Genomic DNA, 11,298 nt, shown 5'->3' on the forward strand with positions numbered 1-11,298 from the left:
ACTTGACTGTCAGTACGTCACACTCAGAAAAAAAATGCAATCTCGTTTTTTTTCTCCTTTTTTTAATGAACACATTTCATTCAAATGAATGGAAGCAGTACACAGGTATTAAATAGAGGCAATTGCAAAGCAATCATCCAGTACATTTTTGGGGAAAGGTTTCAGCTGAGGTAAGGCAGCAAACGCACACTGAGCACCGTGTTAAAGGTTGACACCCGCGTCATCACTGTTTTGCAGGCGCAGTCTGATTCTAGCCGTGTGACAGTGACAGTGCCATCAATTAGCAGGTTCATGAGGTTTGTTATTGGAATGGTGTCTTTCAATGTGAACACATGCTCTGTTCCACTTGCTGCCAAAGTTCCCCAAACGCCCAGTATTTAAAGAAAACAAAAAAAAAGGTTGACACATCACCAAAAACTCAGTGGCTAACATGTTCCAGCTTTCATTTTCGTTTCTTACCGTTTACCTTTTGTGTGATGATGTTTGTTTCTTTAATCCGACACTTTACGACATGGCAAATTTCACTTACATGTTTCACAAAAATTCAGCTGTTCACACGTCATTTTGTGAGTTTTGGTTACTGAGCCATCTAAAAGAAGCCAACTGGCCGTCGCTGGTACATTACTCAGAAACTGATAACCCTGAGGATGTGAACACTTGGAAATAGACAACAGGGTTTGTTTATATTATATTTATAGAAGTCAATCACTGTGCTCAATGTGTCTTGTATATTAATATTAAGAATAGCTGACAAATCAGCTTGTATCATGATTGAGATTTTCACCAGCTACTCACTAGCCAATAGAAACCCCTACCAGTCCAGAGAGGAGTCCGCCAACCAGTCAGATGCTCACTTCAGCGATCAAAAGCTTGGCTGAAGCTGCGTTTGTTTCCTCCTCTGTTGTTGCCATAGCCACCACCGCCACTCTTCCGGAACCCATTACTGCGGCCACCATTTCCTCCAGAACTGCGACCTCTCCCACCTCTGAATCCTCCTCTTCTGTCACCACGGTTACCGCCACCAAAGCCTCTGTCTCCACGATTATTGAACTGCTTCTCCTCCAGCTCTGGGAGCTCTGTGGCCACAGTCAGTTGCCAACGGCGACCATCTGTCCAGCTCTCCTGTTGAGAAATCAAATAATATGAAAAGGATTATTAGCAAAACTGCAAGTCTGTCAACTTCAAGCAGAACATACTGTCAAAAGGTATTTTCTTCATTAATTTTGTCTTTAAAAATTAGTGGTTGTGTTTGTGCTTTCTCTGGTTTTTACCTGAATCTGCTTGACTTTGTCGACAGGGACATCAAAACAAACTCCCTGTCAGAGAGACAACATGGGTGAGATGGTGAGTGTTTCTGCAAAACACACTTTTGCAGTCATAATGAGACAGACACAAAAGGCATGCTCATTTCACACACACACACACACACACACACAATCTTTTCTTACTTTTGCATTTTAATTGGCTGGAGGGTATTCTGTTTCTTTTCTACTAAGTTAGACTCACTGTCTGATTCTTATCTGAGTGGGATTTTGTTGCAAAAGACCAAGTTCAAGTAGAATCTACAAAGAACACCAAATGACTATTATTTGAGGCCTACCATTTAAAGCCAATATTCACATTCCTGTTTAACCAATACATTTTCTGAGACATTTATAGTACTGCAGAAATATTATACCATCACCACCCAAATACACACAATCACACACTTGCACGACTACTCTACACATACTGTCACACTGGCATAAAGAAAGAAAACCAATTCAGCAGAACTACTTTTTTTTTTTTTTTTTTTTTTTTTTAAATCACTGCCATTCTTGTTCCTTAAAACAAAGTGCCTCTATTACCAACAATAAAGTCTTTGCCGACAGTTTGGGCCAACATTCCTTTGTGCTGTAAGTACACTGCAGAGGTCTGGTGACCTCACTCAACACCCCCACGGCCACAAGCTACTCCGACATAAATTTTGCATTACTTGAGGCCATTCGTCAGACTTCTCAACACGAATCAGTAAAGTGGTCAAGTGTACATACTGTTTTTCCTTTGAGGAAGGTCATTCTATGAATGTGGTTCTCCATCTCTTCTCCTAGTTGTTCTTTGATGGTTCTCCAGGCGTATCCCAAATTGTGCATTTCCTGAGAACACACCAACTGCAGAGTGGTATAACCCTAACAAAAAAAAGGAGGAACGATGTATTAAAAGTAGTTCAGGAGGAGGGTTCAAAGAATGAGATGAGAACTACATTCAAAGTCCATAAACAAAGATCATCCTGGAGTTGTTGCACAGTGGTGTGCAAGTGAGGACGGCGGCTGACGTGCAGTCTGTCTCTATTGAACTTACAACATCAGAGTTGAGCAGTGACCTCTGCTCCAGACTAGTGGCTCCTGAAATATGAGCCAAGGCAGCAGCTAAAGCCTCCACCGCTCCTTTCTCTTCGATCAGCTTCTCAGCAGACTGTCTGAAGTATCCAATCGCTGTGACTGGCACAGAGTCCAGGAACCTGGTGAAAAGAAAGATGGCAAATCTTGACAACCTTAAACCTCAATGTCTCATTGTGACTGGCACAAACCAAACGCTCATACTCACCGAACGGCATCTTTGCTCGATGACTTGATGATGTCACTGGCAGTAGGAACGCCTACTCGTCGGAATGAGATGCCCTGGATTAAAAGCAAATAAAGCTGCTTTTCAGTTTGATAGCACTGTAACATCTGATGTGGTCGCAAACATTGCAAATGTTCCCCTGCAGATTCTCTCAGGCCTCTAATGAAACACGCACTCCTCTCGTTCACTCAGCCTTCTTGCACAATCCCATGTCAGCACAGATGCTACTTTGGTTTTAATTTAGCAATGTTGCTCCAACAGTTTCAGTTATGAAAACACTGAAGTGGTACGTACAGCTTTGTTTTCTACGTAGCGCAGCTGATCTTCTTCTTTCCTCTGGTAGAAACAGATACAGACACCAGTCCTGCCTGCTCGGCCCGTACGACCTGAACGATGGATGTACGACTCCACATCCTGACAACAAATGCAGATCAAGAGAATGTAGTGAAGGAAACCAGCATTTGTGATGTGTATTTTTCATCAAAAAGCCATTAAATATAACCACAATTAATCTGCTAGAATGTCATTCATTTCATTATTATTTATATGAAGCTTTACACTTTTTTAGAAATGCAGTGTAGAGTGCAAATGCTAATGGGGGGGGGTACATTGGTTGAATAAAAATCTTTAAAGTTCAATTTTAAAATTTAAATAATTTATCAGAGGTTAAAATATCTCTAAGTATCTATACCTTGGGAGGAGAACACTGAACCACAAGGTCAACTTCAGGGATATCTAACCCACGGGCTGCAACGTTGGTGGCAACCAAAACCTCAAACGTTCCGTTCCTGAAGCCCTTGAGTGTCATCTCTCTCTGTTTCTGGGGGATGTCGCCATGGAGGGACTGGGCACCCTGAAAAGACAAGACATTTCACACACAAGTGAATTTACGTCAAAGGCCCCAAACACCAGGATGTACAAGAAGAGTCAACGGCCCTGAGAACGATAACTGCAATGGGTTCTTGTCATGTAATCCTGCGCTTGAATCAGGCGACTAAGGCCAAGTGCTACCTGTTTGATGGATGCATTCAGGGAAAGTTCGTTGGCTTCTTTCTTGGTCTCACAGAAGACAATGGTTCTGCCGTGGCTGCCGCTGTACACCTGGATCACATCTCCTATCACCGCTGCACGCTGTGACCAGTGGCAAGTGATGGCCAAATGCTACACCAGAAGGACATAGGTGGACGGATAACGAGAGAAAAACACAGGGGGGCTTCCATTAATCCTGATTCATTGCCCTTCCAAGAGAAACACTTATTGTTACTGTGCTTTCCAGACTTACAGTACATGATCTCAATTTAGAGTATCTATTACTTTAATGCTCTCTGCTTGGGGTCAACTTTGGGGGTCCTTTCAAACCTACGTAATGTGGTCTGGACTCAGATTTTCAGAGTGTTTGTTTTCTCTTTTCTGAATGGTTTTAGAGCAGACTTAAGACCTTCCTTTTCGATCAGGCTTATAGTTAGGACTGCTTAGGCTGGCCCTGAGATATGCTGCTCTAGGCTTAGACTGCCAGGGGATCTCCCATGGTGCACTGCGCTTCTCTCTCCTCCTCTCTGTCCCCCTGTATGTGTTATACATAAATCACACTCATATGTGTTTCTAACTCTTCTTCCCTGGAGCCTTCGGGCTACCCGCATCCCAGATCCTGGGTGCTCCTGGAGGAGGCTGCAGACCTGAAGAGGCTCAAATTGTTGGTTTGCTTAAAACAGGACAATATGAGCACTAACCTGAAAACTCTAAACTCAGACCAAAACTGATAGCCAACAACTGTGGTAGCCCCCCCAAGAGCCCCACCTAAGAACTACACCAGTCACAATGCATGTTAAGACACCAGCCATCACACACTATCAAGTGCCTCTCTCCAACCAACACCAACACTTACTTCCACAGTTGTTGCAGTTCTCTTGGTTTTCTTGCCAATCAGGTCGACATGTTTGCACTCAGGTCTCATATATTTCTTGGCTACCTCATAGACCCACGGGGGGCAGGTGGCCGAAAACAGCAGAGTCTGTGGGTTGGCGTCACGGTCTGAAGGAGAACATCAACACACAGAGAAAAAAAACATATTGTTGAAATCGTTAGAGGGAAAGGAATTACAGTCAAATATTTATCACACTAGATCCAAGACCATACTCTTCTGTTCTTATATCTATAGCAACCTGTATGGGCACACATGCTGAGAGGTGTAACACTATCCTACACAAAAAAAAAGAAAAAACGCACACAGAACTCATACTGTATATGTCATCCAAAAAAGGAGTTTTATTCAAAAACTCACCTTTGTTATAGGATGAAGCCAGGATTTCCTCAACTTGCTCAGCAAAGCCCATGTCCAACATTTGGTCCACTTCATCCAGAACAACGTGTTTCAGTTTGGAGAGGTCCAGTTTATGGTTCTGGAGGTTGTCTTTGATGCGGCCAGGGGTGCCCACCAAAATATCAATCCCATTGCGGATAGCATCGACTACAAAGATGAAGAAATCTGTTATAGTTGATGTTGATTTATGACACAAATTGACAAAACAGCAGAAGAAAACATGAGGAAAGACAAATTCTTAGCTTGAATCAACATGGTCAAGTATTTAGTAACTACATACATATTAAACTATTTCTTTTCTTAAGTCTCAATGTGGATCAATCTTGATTCGAAGCATTTCAAAATTCAATTTACAAGAAATCAAAATAATGAAAGGGAAGTGTGCATTTGACGGATGTTTAGGTCGGACGTACTCTGTGGGTTGTATGAGCTGCCTCCATAGAAGCAGGAGATAGACAGCCTCTTGGAGATGTCTTTGAAGTCCTTAGCAACCTGGATAGCCAATTCTCTGGTTGGAGCTAACACCAAGACCTACATAAGCCAGAGAAGAAAAAAAAACAAAACAGACAAAATGTTCACAACTCCGATAATGTGTCACGTGACAGTGGATAACCATTGGACTGTTGCATTCGTGAGCACCTTGGGAGCGCGGCCTCGAACTCGATCCCCAGGATCTTTCTGGAGCTTCTCCACCAATGGGATGGCAAAAGAGAAGGTTTTTCCCGTTCCTGTGCGGGCTTGAGCAAGAACGTCTTCTCCGTCGTACACAGAGTCAAATGTCTTGAATTGGATGTCAAACAGGTAAGTGACTCCTCGAGCTGAAAGAACAGCCAAGACAAGAGAGAGAGGGGGACAGGTCATGTTGCACAGCCCACTTTTTTTTTCTTTTCTTTTTTTTTTTTATTTACATATTTTTTTCTTCCTGTCTGGCCCAAACTAATGGTGTCAGGTTGGGGACATACACCATGGCATAACAAGTCTACCTTTGAGCTTCTCCACGGTGCCTTGAGAGATCCTGAAGTTGGAAAAGGCTCCTTCTCTCTGCTCCGGCGTCTCCTCCTGAACAATTCAAATGAGCATTACTCTACTGTGAAAGGCACCTATTGAAGAGCACCGCAAACATCAAGGCACGACTAAAAAGAAGAACATTTCCATACAACACGTACACAAAGAAAAATAAATGGAGTAATTTGCATAGATTGTGAAACTTTTTGAGTTTTTAAAAACATAGCTAGTTGTGAAAAGAGTTGCTTTTCAATTATCTCCTTCCTGTTCTGATATTTCAGTCAAAAGATAATTCCAGGATCTTCTGAGAGCTTCCAGAGCAAGCCATCCGATCTTGAGAAAATAATGAATAAGAAATAATGCTTTATTATCTGAGTTTTGCATTTCATGTAAATGTTAAAATAGAAGCACATTATGACCGGGGGTGTGATATTAAAAAGGGATAAAAAGGCATTTTTCATTTCACTGCGCCTTTAAACTCACTAGATCACTCATGCTTCAGAGAGACTGTAACATCTTTTTGGAAGTTATTAAAAGTACCACTAATTAAAAAGATAGAATCCACTGTGAGCCTTACCTGTTCTTTCTCACTGTCGTCTTCACTTGACTGGGATGGCGTGGCGGCGGGGGTCTGAGTGGGTGTGTTTGGGTTGGAATGTCCGTTGATTGCTGCCTCAGCAACAGCTTTTTTCTGCTTCTTTTTCTTTTTCTGAAGCCGAGACATGTGGAGACAGTGATTTAGAAGGGCTGCGAATGACTTCCCTTGCTGTGGCAGAGCCAGAGAACATGGATTTCTTTCCCAGCAAACATCAAAATCATCATCAGCGTCCCCAACAAACACCTGGATGGAAATTAAATATGGTTTCTTCACCACTAAGCACCAACACCATGCCCTCAAATAGTACTGACCTCTGGCTCTGCTTCTGTGTTCCTCTTCATCTTCTGCTTTGGTGTTTCAACATAACTGTTGCCATTCATGTCTGCGGCGTCCTCCTTGTCGTCGTTCATTTGGTCCACTGCCAGCTTTTCTTTTTTCTTCTTCTTTTTAGGCGCAGGAGGTTCACAGTCGGGCTCCTCCAGCTCTCCTTCGACTTCCAACTGCTTCTTCTTAAGCTTTTTGCCTTCCTTGATCTTGTTCTTCATATTTTTGAAAGACAAACAATGAAATTTCACATGAGCCAAGAACCAGAACTATTACTGCAGGAAGGAGTGATATTTGTTCAAGGATAATTCTGTGTCAAATACAATTGTAAATCAAATGTTGTGGTGCTGCAGAGACACCCTGCAACATGTGGTGGCTAGTCTTTCTTTGTTCATATAACTGATCCGCCCTCATGAGGTTCAGCACTCTTGATCAATTAGTCTTCAGTGAGGAAAAACATTTCATTCAATTTGACGACATTGAGTTCCATCTAACAACCTATGACACTGTACAACTAAATCAATGGTAAAAAATTAACTTTTGATCTTTGAAGTACTTGAAGCTATTAAAATAATTATATATGTATGTGTGTGTGTATACGTTAACTTCAATTGTTTTTCAGTGGTATGTTTGTATGCGCAGCTGTGTGACACGTCATCAGCTTGCGCCCAAAACGCAGATTTGCACGTGAAACTGTAGTTGCTCGATCGCACAAGCGCTGCCTCCCTCCCTCCATCCACATGGTTTACAGATCAGCTCAGTAACACATGGGCTCGCCACGTGATCCCCTTGCTAGGCCATGCGGCTATCTTCACAATGCTAGCAATAAACTTTAGCGGTAGGACACCTTTACTACACACTTTTTTTTAAAGAAATGCGCTGTCAACACTGTTCCACTATTCCCTCGACCTTGACTGACTTCAAGTCCATTTGCTAACGCTTAACGAGCCGGTAACCTAACGCTTCGTCTCGCGTAGGTAAATCTGCCACATGTTTTGACGAAGGCAGACGGAGAGGAAGGAGTCAGTCTACAGCGACACGAGCCAGTCCACCTACCTTCAGGGCTTTAGGGTCCGCGACAGTGTTCACCTCGTCCTCCATGGCTTGATCTTCTGTTTCAAAACTGATCTTAGATGGCATTTCTCGTCCCTGATGGAATCCCTCGGCGTGGACACACAGGCGTACCTACGAGCACGCGAATCGAAAGGAACGCGTCATCGACGTGCGCGTTCATGGGAATGCGGGAGTCCAGCGTGAAAAAAAACCGAGGCAAATTAAATACGCTTTTATCGATATTTAAACCACCGAACATCTTTTTGTTCTGATATTTTAAACACAACATAACACCCTTTTATAAGTATTTATTCTTAGCATAATGATAAAAAAAATTCATGAAGCTTCTACTCGCATAACAAATGCTATATACTGATAACAAGTACGATGTAATTGTCCAGTTCTTTATGTTTTACGTCTAGTTTGAGGCTTAGTATTGTTACATCTATATCTGTCAGTTATGATTAAAATATGTAAGGCTGTACATCGAGCTGAGCTGATAAATACAGTAATTAAAGATTTAAAAATTCAAAATATATATATATATAAGTAAGTAAACCAAATAATGACGTGTACTTTAACCACTTGCCACGTTTATATCTTTAATTATTGTGATATGGTTTGATTGCCTTACCATCTGCAAGCAAAGATTGATAATTACATTAATAACTGACTAAACATATGCAATGATTATGAAAACTGCACTGAGAATATGTGTCCAGTAGATGGCGCACTTAAGCTTTCTCCTTCTGTTCCACCAGTTCGCAGGCGCCCTGGATTCACCAGCATTCCTGGCATGAAGAGCACTTGATTAGATTATGTGAGGCCATTTCTCTCTCTCAGAGAAGCACAGAGGGACTAATGCACGCATTTGTAACCACCAGTTTTGACAACTGTATTGCTCTCCTTACCAAAGAATAGAATACATCAGCTGCAGTGTTTCAAAACTCAGCCGCACAAGTGCTGCCTGAGACCAGAGGGAGAGCACACTTTACATCTATTTCTTAGTTTTGATTTTAGTTGGCTGGTCTTTTTTGTATTAATTTTTAAAATTCTCTTATTGGTTTATAAGGCACTGCGTGATCTCTCACTTGGCTACGTCTCACAAATGACCGTAGCTGGTGAACTGGGAAGGCCTCTCAAATCCTCTGGCACTTCCACAGAGTAGAATTTAAACTTAGAGCCATGCTGCTTTCAGCCATTATGTTTCCAGATGCTGGAGCAGCCTGCAGGAGGATCTGAGCGGAGCAACAGATAATACTTTTAAACATGAACTCAAAATCTATCTATTATTGTATGAAACGTAAGACTTGACACACATAATAATAATAATACGTGTCATCTAAGAACTGGTGCAACAAATTCTTTGTCAAGTTTTTAGTGGTAAAGGAGAGGAATTTCAGCCTTTCCACATCAAGAAGAATCGTGCAATGTTTGTGCATCGTAGCCTGGTGTCATAGCCCGCTGCAGTTTTTGAGTTGTTGTTTTTGTTTTGTTTTGTTTTGTTTTGTTTTGTTTTTCATTAAGGAGACAAAAGCAACACATGAAATAAACAAGTAATATAAATAGATTCACTTCTGCATTTTGCTACCATTTATGGTCACTGGTGCCTGCAGTCTGCACTTTCTCAGCAAGGACAGATTTAATGAACCCTCTGTGTGTGTGTGTGTGTGTGTGTGTGTGTGTGTGTGTGTGTGTGTGTGTGTGTGTGTGTGTGTGTGTGTGTGTGTGCGCGCGCGCATGCGTGCGCATGCATGCATGGGCACACGCGTGTGTGTTCGTGCACTACAACTGCAACATGAACCCCACCCATCTTGAATCTCTAGCATTTGATGAATCTGCAGGCAGGTCACTCTTGATAGACTGCCACACACCAACAAATACACTAGCAGGGAAGGATGGACAGGCGTGGCCATGACACCAGAGGTGGCAGGGCTCGTGCGTCAGCCACCACAGAGCTGTGCGCTGTCATACTGTACAACTCAGGCATAGATAAACATTTCCTTCTGGGACTGAAAAAGAAAAAAATTGGTTCATGTTTGCAAACCCAACATTGTGTTGTGTATTCATTTTATCAGACACCTATGGGGGAATATTTCGACTTTTCATTTAATTTCAAATCTGATTTTACAACATATTTTTTGTTTTAAAAAACATCTGTAAATCATTCAGTAAATTTCCATTAATAATACTTGTCCCAGAAGACATGTTCACTTCATTTATTTATTATATTCCATCTGAACACATAAATTGTGTTGCAAAGTACAAAGATAAGGACATTTTTGTTCCCATTTATGACTCAAGTGAACATTAACCTCATAATTTCAGGAGACACAGACATGACGGCATGTGACTTAGATGGCACAGATAATAAGGCGGTCAAGCTCCTGCTTTAGATGCACACCTCCTGATCGTCGGGGCCTCGTTTTTTTTCTTAGGATCTTCTGGATCTTGTTATTGATTTTATGAGATGAATCATGCAGAAGCTTTCCACTGTCTGAATAAGACCTTCTTTAGGCTGATGTGATCATTCGTCCGCGTTAAGTCGTATGAATCTTTCTGCAACAACAACCAAAAATCCTAATTTCCACTTCTGTAGGGCACAATTCTTTTTTTTTTTTAACAATAAATATAATCCACTCATCTACAAAACTGTGTAGTTTTTTTATTCATCACTGGATACCATCGGCTTCTGCCATTGCACATTGTGAGATTATTTCATTCTTGGCGTTTCTGAAAACAATGAATTGAAATCATATAAATATATTTACTAATTTAGTCAAAGTTTCAGCTGACCATCCTGTGTCTTACCTCAGCCAAGGAGGTCGTGTTTTCAGTGCCCCTTGTTTGTCTCATTGACTTTTAGCAGGTTACACAAAAAATAGGAGGCAGATTTAAGTGACCATGATGAAGCGCTGTAGTATGCATGGGACAACAAAGAAGTTCTTCAACTTTGGGGCAGATTTATTTAAAAATTGCATTTATTTCTTTTTTAATATGGATTTGGCTGCGTTTGCCTTGATGGTGGTATCTCAGAGTGTCTTCTAGTTACAGGACCTCCAACCAAAAGACCGTTGCTCCAACTTTCTGACAGGACACATGAGCACATTTACCAATCAATGTTTGTGTTGTTTTGTTTTGTTTTTCTTATACTTCATTCATCCTGGAGTGGATTGAAGGCTCTGTGTTTGACCCCTCAATGAGAGGGTCAACGCAACATCCCTCTGTGCACTTCAGCGCTCTGTTAATGTTTCATCTCGTCACGTTTGATCATGTTTTTCCACAGAGAGGAAACCTGAAAACACTGACTTGGTCGTCACTGGTTTCTCCAATCTTGGACTCTCAAATCTTGACTCTAAGTTACAACCCTTGGCCCAAAAGCACATCAAAGCAA

At 41.7% G+C, this 11,298-nt stretch overlaps 1 protein-coding gene across 1 annotated transcript; it reads right to left on the bottom strand.

The window, feature by feature from the left end:
* Positions 1 to 51: 51 nt before the first annotated feature.
* ddx21 (DEAD (Asp-Glu-Ala-Asp) box helicase 21) lies at positions 52 to 8,073 on the bottom strand. Its single transcript, XM_086185711.1, has 16 exons — positions 7,908 to 8,073; positions 6,839 to 7,066; positions 6,507 to 6,638; positions 5,908 to 5,983; positions 5,564 to 5,742; positions 5,338 to 5,455; positions 4,886 to 5,071; positions 4,490 to 4,635; positions 3,616 to 3,765; positions 3,296 to 3,457; positions 2,899 to 3,018; positions 2,587 to 2,660; positions 2,341 to 2,500; positions 2,034 to 2,168; positions 1,272 to 1,316; positions 52 to 1,122 (listed from the first exon to the last, which is right to left on the bottom strand). Exons 1-16 carry the CDS (start codon positions 7,989 to 7,991, stop codon positions 856 to 858), a joined length of 2,262 nt encoding a protein of 753 aa, XP_086041837.1. The 5' UTR covers positions 7,992 to 8,073; the 3' UTR covers positions 52 to 855.
* Positions 8,074 to 11,298: the final 3,225 nt, after the last annotated feature.

The sequence above is a fragment of the Aulostomus chinensis genome, chromosome 2 (assembly GCF_037954235.1).
Source record: "Aulostomus chinensis isolate RoL2024-O1b breed Wild chromosome 2, RoL_Achi_v1.0, whole genome shotgun sequence".
Lineage (NCBI taxonomy): Eukaryota > Metazoa > Chordata > Actinopteri > Syngnathiformes > Aulostomidae > Aulostomus > Aulostomus chinensis.